General features: G+C 42.3%; 2 protein-coding genes across 2 annotated transcripts; one reads left to right on the forward strand and one right to left on the reverse strand.

Annotated features, from left to right (window-relative positions):
* Nucleotides 1-703: 703 nt before the first annotated feature.
* LOC110990175 (TBC1 domain family member 22B-like) lies at nt 704-10,846 on the forward strand. The gene is made up of 11 exons (XM_022255039.2): nt 704-959; nt 2,141-2,457; nt 2,963-3,157; nt 3,921-3,991; nt 4,234-4,362; nt 5,395-5,460; nt 5,636-5,750; nt 6,549-6,740; nt 7,289-7,416; nt 8,029-8,124; nt 8,324-10,846. Exons 1-11 carry the CDS (start codon nt 841-843, stop codon nt 8,462-8,464), a joined length of 1,569 nt encoding a protein of 522 aa, XP_022110731.2. The 5' UTR covers nt 704-840; the 3' UTR covers nt 8,465-10,846.
* Nucleotides 10,847-10,963: 117 nt separating this feature from the next.
* Nucleotides 10,964-14,631, reverse strand: LOC110990176 (uncharacterized). Its single transcript, XM_022255040.2, has 4 exons — nt 14,140-14,631; nt 13,200-13,325; nt 12,650-12,811; nt 10,964-12,388 (listed from the first exon to the last, which is right to left on the reverse strand). The coding sequence occupies exons 1-4, from the start codon at nt 14,503-14,505 to the stop codon at nt 12,269-12,271; spliced, it is 774 nt and encodes a 257-aa protein (XP_022110732.2). The 5' UTR covers nt 14,506-14,631; the 3' UTR covers nt 10,964-12,268.
* Nucleotides 14,632-15,158: the final 527 nt, after the last annotated feature.

Below are 15,158 nucleotides of genomic sequence, written 5' to 3' on the forward strand. Positions count from 1 at the left end.
GCCGATGAACTGAGTTTAGTGGTTGTTTTAAGTATTCGAAAAATACCTGTCCAACAATGACCCTTTCAGTGCACCCAACAAAATTGTTTCCAAACTTAATGTCAGATCCCAAAATGTGAACTGCATGTACTACCCACATTGGTTAATGAAATACAAAGATACACGATTAGTTGCAATTGTTTGTTTCCAGACCGCACTCGCTTGAAATTTCACGTTGTCACCGTGACGTCGCGCTTGTTTGCGCATCTATCAGTGTCACTGAAATTAATTTTTAAACACAGGCTGATTTTGCCTGGTACTCGATATAAATTTGACGCATATTATGTTACAATTCAAAATAGACTATGGTTGACACTTTGTCGCTGATCGAACTTGCGCCATGAATCAGGGTTACGGATCAAATGTCAAGTTTTTATGGTTGCTGTCTGAGTGAAAAATCTTGCAAATGGGCCATTACAAACCCAACAACGGTCTCGGTCACCTTCGTCCCCTTCTTTCTGGGGTGGCGAAAAGGTATGGGGGAAGAATGGCTTTTAGTGGCCACCAAACTCAAAACATTTGGGATGTTTTTCTGAACAGCTTATAGGGTTGTTTGACTGGTACGTTTGTACTGGCGTGCCTTATTTATTCGTACCCTTGAAGGGACCAGTTTCTCCTAGATCGTTCCATTCATGAAAAAGGTGAGGGAAAATTGTCCGCAGATTGTTGACGTCAACAGATCAAATATGGCAGCTGTGTAGCTCATGTACATTTCCGTGTTTTACCCTGTCGCTGGAATTTTTGCAACGACTCCTGCCATTGCGCCCCTTTCTTGCCATACTAATTGGCAGATTTTACGTAATGGCATCTGCCAATGAGAACGTGCGAGTCCCAGCAGGTGTTAGTTCTGGATTTGGGAGTAAAGGGTCGGGGAAGAAGGCTACACATTGGAAGAAGAATTCGGAGCGCCTGCCCGGCAGGTAAAGCATTTAGCCTACATACATGTACATGTATGATGTAGGCCTACTTAGTAGTGAGTACTAGTACTACTGATTCAGGCTAAGGCCATGATGTAGGCCCTATGCCATAGTAGAGTTGGCCCAGCACTGCGGTAGACCACGGAGGAATGGATTTCATAGCACACGCACTAGCCATCCACTAAATATAACGCAAAGCTTCTTTACATTACAACCGACGTCCAGATTCTGAGATCAAATTTGTTCTTGGCTTGGTTTTACCAGTTGTTGAGCATGTTGAACCATGTCATGATGAAGAAACTAATTTCATGTCCACGTCTATGCTGGCTAGCTGCTTACTCTATGGTTACTCTCCTGTTCCTTGCTCTACATGCATGCAATGTATGTGGAAACCATGCATGCCAACAGGAACCTCTTTTTTGTCTTTGTGCCTTTTGGTCATTTTACTTTAGGCCTACAGTGCACATGAAAACCACTTGGGCCTGTGAGACTTGTCTGAAAAACAAGTGTCTTCTAAGTAAATGCTTTGGAAGTTTCTTACATGTAGCTAAATTTCTTTTTTTAGGACATGTTATCACTTTCTGATGGCTGTTGTAACATTTTAAGGGAAAAATTAGTGTTGTCTGTATATAGAACTCTTTCCCATGGACCTTTAACCCCTTCTCGAAGGGAATTTCTCTCCGAAAGCTGACTCCAAGAATTCTAGCTTCGCTTGGCCATGAAGGCCACCTGCCGAACCGCAAATTCTCGGTTTGTGGCCCTGCGTGCTCTGCACACTTTGAATTACACAGTGAAAAGGCTCATTGTTCGGTGGCATGCGGCTCTACTCACGCTTCCACATTCCCGTTGCCTCTTTTCGAAGTGGGGACTATTGTGAAGCTGGTGACTATGATGCAAATTCGGTCTTTTCATTTCTGGGCTATGCGCAAAGACCAATTACCATACAGTGTATATACAAGAGCCAGGGTCTGCCTTCTTTCACCGTGTTCACTCAAGCGTGGGCCGAGAATAATAGCTGAAAAGCGGGCTGAGGATCTCAATTTTTACGGCGGCTATAGCCACTTCCCGGCGCGAAGGGGTGAAGATGTGTTGTCACTGTACTGACATGGCTGATGATTGTCAATAATGGCTAACTGTGATATGTTTTGTTTTTGAAGTACTGGTTGTCATTTTGTTAATTGCAGTATTAAACCTGTGTACAGTGCCAAATATCCACCCAGTGAAATCTTCAACCAAACGCAAATGAGGGACCAGGCCGGTGTCAAAGCCCGTCCCAAACAAAAGGACGCTTTTGCTGCCTTCGACAGCAAGACCAGTGATGCCTGGGAAGTGAACGACGAGGAGCTGTTGATGCTGAAAGCCCGAAAGCTGTCCCTGGAGAAACAGCGGACTGAGCAGGCAGAGCGGGCCGCCCAGCAAGCCCGGGCGCTTGAGGCAAGAATCCGGCCCGACGACGATGCGGCGGAGTCGATGAGCAGAGATGTCTCAGAAGGGAGAGCAGGTCAGTGATTCCACTTGTCCAGATTTTACAACCCAAGCTGTGTTAGCATTTAAACTGACTGTATAACCAACCTGCCAATGTCTAGCACTCTTGATTTAGTCATTAGATTGCTGTGGTGCACATTTCACCAAGTTTCTGATGCATTAAATGTAGCCTAAAATGTACAGTGTACGTCTACCTTTATCTGTTGAATTTGTGGCTATGTACTCTATAGGATTTCATGGATGGCCATACATGTAGGGTCCAGTCAGAAGACAAAGTACCACATGACCACATGGTACTGTTGCTAGTCTAAGCCTTCGTAACACTGACCGTAAATTCTAGTGGATAGGATCCATGTCACTTTCAGATGAAAAGCTTTTACACGCTTTTAATTTATAATAATTCTTTGTTTTTTTCAATTGTGAAAGACATCCAGTTACTGTCGAGGGAAGCAAATAATGCAGTAAACGGCCAACTTATTTTCTGTCTTGTTTCTTCCTTTCCTTTGATTCATCGCTTCCAGAGTCTCAGGAAACCCCACCATCCTCCCCCTTGTTACGGTCCGGGGTTCCTGGCCTAGCTGTCCGGCAGAACTCTGACCTTGAGGCTCCCATCCCTTCCTCCCCAATTAGAATCAGCCCAATGCCCATGCCGGCCAGGGAAGTGGGCAAGCTAGCCAAGTTCAGACAGCTCCTGAGTGGCCTTAACACTGAACTAGGTGAGTCGGAGCCCAGCGACGTTTTGTAAAGGAAAGCAATATGTCGGCTGTGTGGAGCCACTCTCACTTTTTAATAACAAGGATGGTACATGTAGTTCTGTAGTACATTGGACATGTTTATGATATTTGGGTGGAACGTTTGACATTATACATATATTGAGACCATATATTTGTGTACTTTATGTTTCAGGCAACATTTCACACTTAAGTGACATGCCAGATTTCATCATCATTGCTCGACAATGTTTGAAAATATGCTGGCAAATAGACGGCAGTGTATGATTATGAAGTCCAAGTTGGGCACTGCACTTCTTATTGGCATGGTATAACATATCCACTTGCCTACTGGGAGCTGCTTTTTGTCCTCGTTGAGGATCATTCTCTTTGATGTTAATTTATGCAAACACTGAAATATCGAAGTTATTTTCATTGTGCTTGAAAGCTATTGTAAGGTATTGTTGTAAAGAAAAGAACATGTACCAGTTCTGAAAACTGGCACTTTCATAAATCCACTTGAGCAGCCCCAAAATATTGCCAAGTTGAGCCCTCGTAAAATTGTGATAAAATTCCGAAACTCCCAAATACAAATCAGTTGTTGCAAAAGCATAAGCTGCCCTAGAACTTTCATTTTGTGGGCGGAGCTCAGTTTTCTGCAAATCAAATATTTACTCATATATTTTATCTTGCTCGCCAAGCATGTAAAGTCCATGTTTTCATCATAGAAATGTTCTTTTAAATCCCTGTGTTGATGTTTCATTTCCAGATGAACTAAAGAAGCTTAGCTGGTCTGGAATTCCCAACGCTGTCCGTCCCACAGCTTGGAAACTTTTATTGGTAAATGCTGAATAATTCCGAGTAATCGTTATTCATATTTGGAATGTCACTTTAAAGCCTCCGTTCCGTTAGTAAACAATCAAAACATTGAGTAATCAAAAAATCCATTTTCAGTAGAATTAGGAAAAGATATATTATTTTATTGCGCTTAAATTTGTTACGCTGATTTAATGTGATACTATGAATTGGTTTAGCTTCCAACATTTATTTACTGCTCCTCAATGATGTTTTGGCATTCATAGGGTTATTTACCAACCAACACGGACAGACGAGAGCTGACGTTAGAACGGAAACAAGAGGAATACTTTGGCTTTGTGGAGCAGTACTACGGCACAAGGACCGACTCGTTACACAGGGACATGTTCAGGCAGGTGTGTATGGGACTCTCTGCATCCAATCAGGACCTAACACCACTAAATGTAGATGGTGTAACCCAGCCAATCATAAGCAACAATCAAAGATTAGCAGCGTCTCAGCTAGCCACCCGTCCACCTGTCGTGTGAACAGTCAAAAGCAACTGTTGGACAGGCAGTTTTACTTGTTTAAAATGTACAGCGTCCCATAAATAATTTAAATTAATAAATTTATCTTCAACACCGATGTATAAATCGTTCTGGTTTCCTCCTGAATGTTGGGTGCAGTGAAGATATGGCCTCAAATAGCACCCAGGAGTGTCGGTTTCCACAGCTGTGCCTGGAGTGGACGGCCAGTTTTTAACCTTGGTTTGGAGAGAGTTCAATCCTAGATGCAACCCTGATGGGCAGGGACAAATGTTTCAATGTGTTTCAATATGCTTCCTTAATATTTTGGGAGATGTGAAATGCTTCCTTAAGCATCCATGTTTCAAAAATATACTCACATTAGATCCATTTGCTTTCATGCACTTCTTACATAAGCTTCAATTGTTTTCTTACTCTATGGTATAATTTGTACGTATATCCAAGGCGATGCCATCAATGCAGTTGTGCCAACTTATACATATATGCTTGCATATCCGTAATATGCATGTACAAGTCACACAATGCCCTATTGGTTGAAAAGGTATGCAATGCACATTCCACTTGCCCCTCTGCCCCCCACCCACAAGCATGGTGCCGCCATAATATGAACTTCGAATTCTGGTAAGCAAATTGGTCACACTACAACACACACTTCAAACATTTCCCATTGCCAACCTCAGAGTGCTTACCCAAGCTTCCTCGGACTCGTGGAATTCGCCGGTATCTTTCCACTCTGCCTCCGCACACTTCCCAAATTCTTTCTTGACAAGGGCCCGCTTTCCACATAGCTTTATAAAGTTCCAGATCCGTATGTGTGCTATTAAATGATTCTCTAACCTGTACACATCGTATTGGCCCTGGCTGTTTATAGGAATGATGTCATCTGTTCATTTCTGTTCACAGATCCACATAGACATCCCAAGAACCAACCCTCTAGTCCCATTGTTTCAGCAACCAAAAGTACAAGAGGTGAGTTCACACCAATCGTTCATTGTGACATGATTTTAAAGTTGTCGGAAGAAGGATGGTGCCTATTCCATGTGATTTTTAAATGGTTTGACTGATTGATAAGAACGTCTTAAATGTCTGATTTGACTGTTTCTTGGTGCTCAAGGTACATACCTATTTATTTGTCTGTATCCAGATTTTTGAACGAATCTTGTACATCTGGGCCATTCGACATCCTGCCAGTGGGTATGTGCAAGGCATCAACGATCTCGTCACACCCTTCTTTGTGGTATTCCTTACTGAACATACAGGTACTTCCGAGCATTAGTTGTTTCTAAGTAGTTGTTTGTAGTAGAAATCTGTGTTGTCAGGTTCTTTCCTCATATTCCAAATATATGTAGGCTGGTTGGACTGTCAGTACATCTGTATGTTTACCTTTTGTTCTGTGGGCGACTCACTCTGTTGGTAAGAGAGTTGGCCATAGCATTGTTAGAGGCCCGTTTGATCTTCCATTCATGTGTCGTGATACACATTAACCCTAACCCTCCCCAATCCTCCAAAATCCTTCAGGAGGTTTTGGAGGATTGAGGGTGAATGGCAAAAGTGCATGGCGGATTGCGAAGGATGCCATGAGTGAAGGTCGTGGGTTAGACCTTGTGTTGTTCCTGCTCAGTCATGCATAAATTCAGCCCGATATTTCTTTTGAATCGAGGACTGAGGAAGAATCCAATTTTTTTCACCCCCAAATTTGAGGATTCAGGAGGATTTAGGAAGGTCCGTAGCAAAAAGGTCCCAGGGGGTTAGGGTTCAAGTTATAAGTTATGCACAAGTTACATGTACATATCAGCTGGGGTCTCTTTCTTTTCAACATCATCAATTCATTTTTGTTCCACACCCATTGGGCATACTTGGAGTTGAGATGAGATGAAAGTTGAAAGTGTTTGAACTGTGAGGAAACCTTCATAAACATTTGCTCCAGAGAATGCACGGGAATGGTTGAAAGTGGAACATAACTATTGTAGGTACCACAGGAGTGCAGGGCAAGGGAAGAGGCAAGATTGTTGACGTTGAATACCACCATTTTATGTCGTCAAATTAATCTTTTATAGCTGAGAATGTAGACGTCACAGAAGACTTTGACATCTTGACGTTAGCATCAGACAAGATTCGCGAGGTGGAGGCGGATACATTCTGGTGCATGAGCAAACTATTGGACGGCATACAAGACAACTACACCTTTGCCCAGCCGGGAATTCAGGCAAAGATCAACTCACTCAAAGAGCTTGTGCAAAGAGTCAACGGTATGAGACTGCTGCCCCTCCCCCCCCACAAAAAAACTCAATTTCAAAATTGATAGAAAATTCATTGGTTTCCATGTTAACGGCAAAACCAGTTGTTTTATTTGTAAAAACGTGCTGAAAACTTCATAATGCATCTGAACACCCCAGAACAACTCAAAGACTTGCAACCAACATATTGTATCTCAGAGAGACTCCTTGTATCCATCCATAAATGTGTTCAAGTGCCACAACTTGTGCCCCCAACATCATAAAAAAGACTGACTCTCCTTTCAAATGGAGGTCTGCTCAAGCACATCAAGTCTTGTCATTAATAATATGCAGGCATTGGTTTTTAAAATTTGTGTAGCCTTTCTGTGACAGTAATTGAGAGTGCCGCATGGCGTCATGGGCAGCAAGTAAAATCCATTTTTTGAATGGACAGAGTCACATTTTGAGTTTACTGATCTGTCTAAAGTCACTTCCAAACAGAATGTGTTTTTCAGAAGCTGCACTTCAGATACTCAGTCAAAACTCATTCCAAAAAAATTGTGCCTTTACTTTCATCTTAGCTCCTTTGCACCATCATCTGCTCAACCACCAAGTCGAATATCTCCAGTTTGCCTTCCGCTGGATGAACAACTTGCTCATGAGGGAACTGCCTTTGAAAGGAACGATACGCCTCTGGGACACCTACATGGTAAACAGCTGAAGGTTGACTCTCGCTGTTGAAGTCACCTTTGCATTCTTATTTCATATGCAGAATGAATTTGGCTCCAGAGTCAAGACACTGCTATTGTATGTCATTTTATGCAGGTAGCTGGATGTGCCACAGCTCTCCATGTGGGAGACTTTGGGGGAGGCAATGCCATAACCCAGACTCAAGATGAATTGGAGGGTGCCATTTGGGTCACTCTATAAATTTGGGGACCAACTGGTGACATTTCCTGTCCCTCTTCCTAATGACTTGTGTAGCATGACAAGGGATATTGTTGAAATTGATTTCATACTACAGGTATTTTTATTTGGTTGGTAATTTGCATTACTTATTCACTCTTCAGGTGTAAAGGGAAAAATGGTACCCCAAATTAATAGAATGACCCACTTGCATGTCGGAGGATTAGCTTGTCATTTCTTGGAGTGTCTGGATTCCTACCTATAGTGAAAGTGTTGATGCTGTAAATGCTGGACATTTTTCTTGAGGCAAATATTGGAGTAATTTGGATGATGTTGTAAAGCAAGGGTCTAAAGAGAGGAAGAGGGAATCCTGTCGTGTGAAACATTAAGTTGAGTGTTTCTGTTTTCCTGTCAGAGCGAACCTGAGGGTTTTGCAGTGTTCCATCTCTACGTCTGTGCTGCGTTCCTCATCAAATTTGCCGATGCCGCCATGAAAGAAAAAGACTTCCAGGTATATTGGAGTTCTCTCTACCACCTGTTGGTGGGGGCTGCTTTTTACTTTAAAGACTTCAGGGTTTTCTTCTCTGTCAAATTCTTGCTGATGTTCACAGTTCGGATAAAGGCCAGTGGTTACTTGCAATACATACAGACTTTGTCTCACAGGGACTTTGCTTATTGAATTAAATAAAGAAATCTTCTTGTCATTTCAGGGGATTATGCTATTGCTTCAGAACCTACCGACAGCCAACTGGACCAATCAAGACATCAGCCTCTTGCTAGCCGAAGCCTACAGCCTCAAATACATGTTTGCGGACGCGCCAAGACACTTGAACCAGCAGGCAAAGAAATGAGACTTCCTACTCGTAGCCACGGAACCGACACACTGAGACTTGTGGAAAGGTACTGTCTACCTGACCCTGACACGAATCCCAAATTTCAAAGCTGGTTGAAGACTGCAGCTGATTCAACATGTTTGGATGCACTGACATTGGTTACATTTTTTCACATTCATTTTGCAACTTGCTCGTTGGCACCTGGCCATGGTAAAATCTCCTCGTTCTTGTATGGATACCGATGAAAAGGCAAGCAGATTGTCCCTCAGGCTGCTGAATTTTTTCCTAAAATGTTCGGGAAAGCCGCATTAGTGTTTTGATTTCCTTGAAGAATGGTGCGACCCCCTCTAACTGTACCTTGAAACAGGGTCTTGCAGGCATCACCTCTGTTGAATTGCAGACCTACACAATGTGACGTTACGCCAACTTGAAGTCGAGTCACAGGTCACAGGTCAAGTCCATTCACTATTGTGGCCACACGTAGTGGGACAAACAGAGAGGACTGCCTTGGTTCTGATTCATTTGAATAGCTTGTGATGTGATGTGGGCGTGGATGACAAGGGATTACCATGAGAGGATTTGTGGACTCAACTATGACACTTTGAATAAGTGCACTGCAGCGAAGCCACATTTTTGTGCGCATTCTGTTGAAAAATTTCTTACGGTTATTTGATGCCATTTTCATGCATGAAATGTCTGCAAGCGCACACAGCAACTCTTACATTTTCCACAAAGAGCCCAGAAGGTAGCATCTTGAAACAAAGAACGTGTTGCTCGTGTCACTAAGAGAACCAACTGTCCTAGTAAGATTCCTCACTTTTGATACAGTGATATCGTGTCATGTGGCAGATGGTCCAATACAGTGCCGGTGCAACTGTACTGAGACAAGCCCATGTTTAAGTGGGAATGCGATTGAAAACATGGTCCTTTCCCATCAAATTATTCACATTGGATCTGTAAGTTTCCAAGTTGTGAATTACTCAAACGTTGCTGTTGGATATGTACATGTACTTGAAAACACAACCATTCTGAATGTTCCTCGTGATTTTCTTGACATTTCTACATGTTTTGGTTCAAGGAAAGTTCCTGGGCCTATTCTTAAATGAGGTTTATGCTGTGTGCAAGCACCAACACAAACCCCATTGTTTTACGCTGATTTATTTCATGGGAAGCCATCAAGCGTACTCCACGCCATACAGGTTTAAGGCATATATGCTTCTTCCCAGGGGGGACGTTTTTCCTGTGTTTATCTCTCCTTTATTTACGGAGTCTGTATGATCAGTACATTCTTACAGTTAACAACAATATTATTCTGGAATGAATAATCAGGGATCTCGGATGTCTGGAGCAAGTGCATTTCAGAGGAATGTGGCCAACTACCATGACATGTAGAATGGGATGATTAATTCTGAGCATGTCAGAATTTAACCAATGTAGCATTCTCCTTGTTATGCAAATGAGGTAAAACCCAAACCGTTAGTCATTTATACCTGACAGCTAGAATCATTCAACTTTGGCCCAAATATTATGTGCCCACCTTTCATTTTGAGAAAAATGCAAAAAACCTAAAATTTATAAGGGGTAGGACTAATTTTGTTTCACTGTATGCTCTCACTTCATTGCAAGTGATCCTGTGATATTCAAGCCAAACATTAACCACATCCGTACTCCAGGGCATTCATGTTCACCTTTACACCATGGCTTGGCTTTAAACAAAGTTTGCCGCAGTATCTCAAGGCATAGAAAACAAAGACCCACCCAAAATGAGACAGTGCCGGCGGGCATGGAGTTTGTAATACACTGCATTGAACGTCACAAGGAACGTCACAAGGAACTTCCTTCAGGACGCAGAGTACCACTCGAGCTGAATCAGAGTTGAAGTCTGAATTGTAGTCAAAATGAAGGCACGTATTCGTACTAAGATTTAGCATGACTTTTTTCTTGCAGATTTTTTTTCTTTTCCGGCTGTTGTCAACAGCTCAAACTTATTTCACTCTGTAGCATTTATAGTTGAATGGAAATTATTATTATTGAGACGTGAATATTTGGAAAGCAGTGGAAATTTGCCAATGTGAATTTATTTATATTTTATATTATAAAAGAAATCCTGTATGTTTTCTGCCATGAAAGAGATGTTCTTTTATTTGGAGTGAGATATCACAAAGCTTGCTTATTTGATACAGCATGGTAGACAAGTCTAGTACATGTAACCGAGATTTTGTACGAGAAGTAATGCTTCATTCACAATGGATTCGAATGAAAGACACAAAAAAATGGGAAAATTGCAATTGTGGCCGACTAACCTTTGGAAGTCTGGAGACATGTTTCAGTCGTGCTTGGAACGTATTAAAGTTGGCCAGAGTGGACGGCTTAGTTCCACTAGTTTGACTTCTCTGGAAATATTGAATGTTTCGGTCGATTCCTCTCCCCTATGATGGAAACAACGACTTACTCTCCTGGTTCAAAGGACGTTATGCTGATTGCTCATTTATGTTTTTATATACTTTATTTGTTCATTTTATTTCCATATTGTCTCGTTCACGACATTTGTTCCAAGAACGAAATCATTTGAAATTCATCCAAGGAAACGTAACAGATGGAATTAGTTTTGCTTGTAATCTGGGAATAATATGAAATTACCAAGATCAAATTCTGAGATGTCGCCATCATGGATTACATGTATGTAGAATAGTGCAGAAATGTTTTGTTCCGTAAATTGCAAGCACTGGACTATTGTTTTTTTTTTCAAAATCTTGGATGAAACAGTCCATTGGACGGAATTAAATTTGGAACAGTACATACTAGGATTTTTTTAGCCAGAAAATGATTCAAAATACAAAAAGAGGCAATGATGAAATTACCAACATAGCTAGGCATTAAGAAATGATCTTGCTCATTTCGGAAAGAGCGCATACGGACTAAGACTTGATGCCTCTGTGCGTGCACAAACCTATGAGACTTGTCTGAGAAAACGTAAGTGGTTTCTAAGCAAATGCTTTGGAATTTTCTCAGCTAAATTTCACTGTTTGGGATATGTGATCACTTTCTGATAACTGTGATGACATTTTAAGGGAAGATTAATGTTGTCTGTATATGAAACTCTTTCCTTTGCTTCATTACCGTCGTGTTTTAGCGTACCAATGGCCGGTGAACTATGGTTGACTATCGGCACAGAAGCAAACTAATACATTTAATTCACCAAATGAATCATCACAAAAATTAGACAGCTATCAAGGTAAGAAACCCTACTACAATATAGAAAATGGAGATACGGCCCTCTTTAAAATATCAGGACACATGTACATTGCAAGGGAATGCCAGGCACCAACCGCCCATACGAGTAGTAGGCAGCATATGACAGGGCTACATTGTATTTGCACTAATTGTAGGGAATTATTAACTCTTTCAAATTATGGCCACTCCACTGTTGCCTTTAATCCTCTTGGGAATAAGATGCTGAGCATTTAGGAAAGAAATCAACAGCAAAAAATGAGGTGCTATTTTGTAACCGATATTGATCAATGTCAAAATAATGCTGATATTAGAATTAAACTCTTAGACTTTTGCCTGACGACGTATACATCTTCACGGAATTTAGGCAAAGGCGCTGGATGTTCTTGCAATGAAACGGTACGGACAGTTATTATAAACGCGCCCATAAATCAAAATTACACTACATGAGGTTAACACTTTTTTGGCAGAGTAAAACTATGTAAGATATTTTGTACATAAATAAAAGCGAATAATATCTTGTTAAAAAAGTGGTGGATATGTGTGAAATTTCTCTCGGATGGAGTCAGTATTTAAGTAATTCGATGTTTTTCATCTTTGACCCCTGAACCATGACACTCTGTTGCCATGCAAACAGTCATATCGTCTGATCGGCAAAATAAGAACGGGGTCCGTTTGGACCTCTTTGTCTGCAAATTCTACCAAGCGAACCTGCCAAAAGAACAAAGGGGAAAAGAACTTTATTTACATGTAAACATTTCAAATGTACGTGTACTTGAAAAAACCGGAATGGGGTACAGTAGACTGAAATTTATCGAGTGTTTTGAAGAGATTTTAGTTTCCCCAAGGTTTCAGTCATTACTCGACATTGTTGCATTATTTTCAAGGGCACTGGTGGCCCTTCAGAGCCATCGTAATCGGAGAGAGAAGGAACAGCAATGCCTGTACATGTATTTAAACATAAGAGCTTACTTTGAGGTGGTTCCCGGGTGCCAGACGTAAAGTGTCAGGTGCACTTAATGGCGTACTGACCACTGGGGTAAGAATTTGCCTGGTAGCCTGCTGCCATGTGCCATCGTCCCGTTCCGTCTTTACGATGTCCTCAGCAATCACGATAGGTGGCGAGTCTGGTTGCTACGGGGAGATGAGACAAGTTGGTGAACTTTATACTTTTTTCGGGATAGTTTGCTTATCGATGCTGGGTTTGAACGACAAGCTACTTCCAACTGATGAACTCCCCACTTCAGCTCAACAGTAAACCTGTTACCATCTGATGTGTTAATGAATGCGCCGTACATGTTTTTTTTTTTCGCCCAAGGAACGTGGTATTTAGGCCTACTCACACGGAATACCTCAGACTTTGGAATTGACCATGTGTGTGCGAAAACATCCACGTTCGCGCCTAACGCTTTGCCCTTGGGTTTGGGAGGGTCTGGTATTTCAACACGGCTGATACAAAGCTTTATGGAAAGGAGGGCGAGCTATCACGTATCACTGTGTACCACCGACAAGCATGGCATACCAGCGAGGGAGGCGCTTCCTGCTGTCCGTTCCCCTGACTGTAGGCAGGACCGCAACTTGACGGCAGCAGCTCTGATGGGCGCGGAATGGAAGGTTCTGCTTTGGGCCTGGAACGTTTTCTTGCAATCTGCACAGAAAAAAGTTGATGTACCGTATCGTAATAATGGAAAGGAGCGAATTATTAGGAAGTCCCAACAAGTTTAGCACATGCAGGGTTGACATCATGGATTTGCCAACATTTGAGATAAAGTGCGAGCGCCCGTGAACGTTACAGTTTCGGGACTGCTTCTAGAGAGCGCCCCAAGTACTCTTGGACTGCTTTTCAGAACAGTTTTCCTAGGGGAAACCAAAACCCCTGCAATTTTGGGGAACATCTGCATGTATTTCTATGCATATAAGCATGAGCAGAAAAATGTCAACTGCACAGTAAGTTTTGAACCAAAATGCCTCAGGAGGCATGTCGTGAGGTGTCATGAGAACCTTCGCCTTGGCTTTTGTAAGACGACATTTTAATACGAGCGTTATCAATTTTTTAAGGGGTCAAAGTCTACTTTTCCAGGTAGCGAAAGAGTGATGGTACGGTGTTCAATAAGGAGAGGTCGTAAGGTGCATTTTGGGCTAATCGAAGATAATTGCTTTTAAACAGTGACTTTTTCTTCAAAATATCAGGGAAAAGCAAGTAAGCAAATAAATAAATAGAAGTCAAATAAATTTTCGGGAACTAACAGTCCTACAATATTTATCAAGGTATTTGGCTACGGTTAGTGATCACAATTTACAGTTCAACAATGGAAAAGTGAAGATTCACCGTTCAGTGAAGACCTGGTTTCCTTTTACGTGTCATCACCAACGATCGTCTCATTATCGACTCACACAACCATCACATAACCACAATTATGCAAAACTAGATGGGGAAAACTCTTGATTTTAACTCTGCCCACCTTGCGGGCGACATTATTCAGATGCTGACTCGGCCAGAGTCTTTGCGGGTCTCGCCTTCCGTCCCGACAGCTCTCAAATAGGGTGGGCACGGAGCCCGGCTTGAGCTTCTTGCGCGCGGGACGGTATCCGAGCACCCGGGCCTGCAGATCCTCCCTGAAACACGTCAACTCGAAGTGGTCCTCGCAGACTAGCTTGTTCTTGGAGAAGACAAAGCCCTCCACCTTCTTGCCCGAGCCGATGTTGGCCAGCCACCTCTGGGCTAGGTCCCGGTACCCCTTGGCAGGGTCGGGAATCCGGAAGAAGCTCTTCCTCCCTTTGTCCTTGTCGCGGCGATTGTAGCACTCGGGCACTTGGCATTTCGCCATTTTGTGCGAAACCCGTCAGCCAGAAATGATGATTATAAAAAGCTTCAGCGCCTGGCCTAGCCCTGCTATCATTGCTAGAGCCCGTGTGCTTGGATACCGTGCGTACCCTAGACTACGAGGTCTATAATTTATTTTCTTGTGACGTCATGGGCTATGTAGTTGATGAAGCCCATCTGCGCGGTCTCGTGCATACTAATCGTGCGTCGTGTACATCGGGATATCTTATCTCGACAGCGGCACACACAGGTCTGAAATATTCCAAGACAGATCACTGTGAATAGAAAAACAGCGATGACTTTGTGTAACACGTATTTCCAATATCAGTAACAAAATGTGTTTTGTTAGATGTGTTCTCGGCGCGCTGAAATTAGGGTCTAAAAATCACAAAACCCAATGGAATAGAAAAGGATTCAAAAAGCCTAACCGGTTAATGTGTTCAACACTGGTTTAAATGCCAAGTGAATAAGATTTGTCAGCGGACTTTGTCACCAAAATTTCGACCAAATAAACCTCGGATGATTTGGGCAGTTGTTTACCGTTAAAAAAAGAACCTTGTCCTTTTAAAATCGACTTCTCGACATGTGATCGCCGTATACCTACCCTCCTTAGAATGCGCTTGGTAGGCCTAAATATTTCAGTGACTAAAAGCCCGG

The sequence above is a fragment of the Acanthaster planci genome, linkage group LG04 (assembly GCF_054643075.1).
Source record: "Acanthaster planci isolate LZ-2023a linkage group LG04, COTS_SCS, whole genome shotgun sequence".
Taxonomy (NCBI): Eukaryota; Metazoa; Echinodermata; class Asteroidea; order Valvatida; family Acanthasteridae; genus Acanthaster; species Acanthaster planci.

Coding starts and splice junctions, on each gene's coding strand:
- LOC110990175 (XM_022255039.2), top strand. CDS start 841: ATGGCATCTGCCAATGAGAACGTGCGAGTCCCAGCAGGTGTTAGTTCT. Junction 5,751..6,548: donor ATTCCTTACTGAACATACAG/GTACTTCCGAGC, acceptor AATCTTTTATAG/CTGAGAATGTAGACGTCACA. Junction 6,741..7,288: donor GCTTGTGCAAAGAGTCAACG/GTATGAGACTGC, acceptor CTTTCATCTTAG/CTCCTTTGCACCATCATCTG.
- LOC110990176 (XM_022255040.2), bottom strand. CDS start 14,505: ATGGCGAAATGCCAAGTGCCCGAGTGCTACAATCGCCGCGACAAGGAC. Junction 13,326..14,139: donor TGAATAATGTCGCCCGCAAG/GTGGGCAGAGTT, acceptor TTTTCTGTGCAG/ATTGCAAGAAAACGTTCCAG. Junction 12,812..13,199: donor AGGAAGCGCCTCCCTCGCTG/GTATGCCATGCT, acceptor ATCTCCCCGTAG/CAACCAGACTCGCCACCTAT.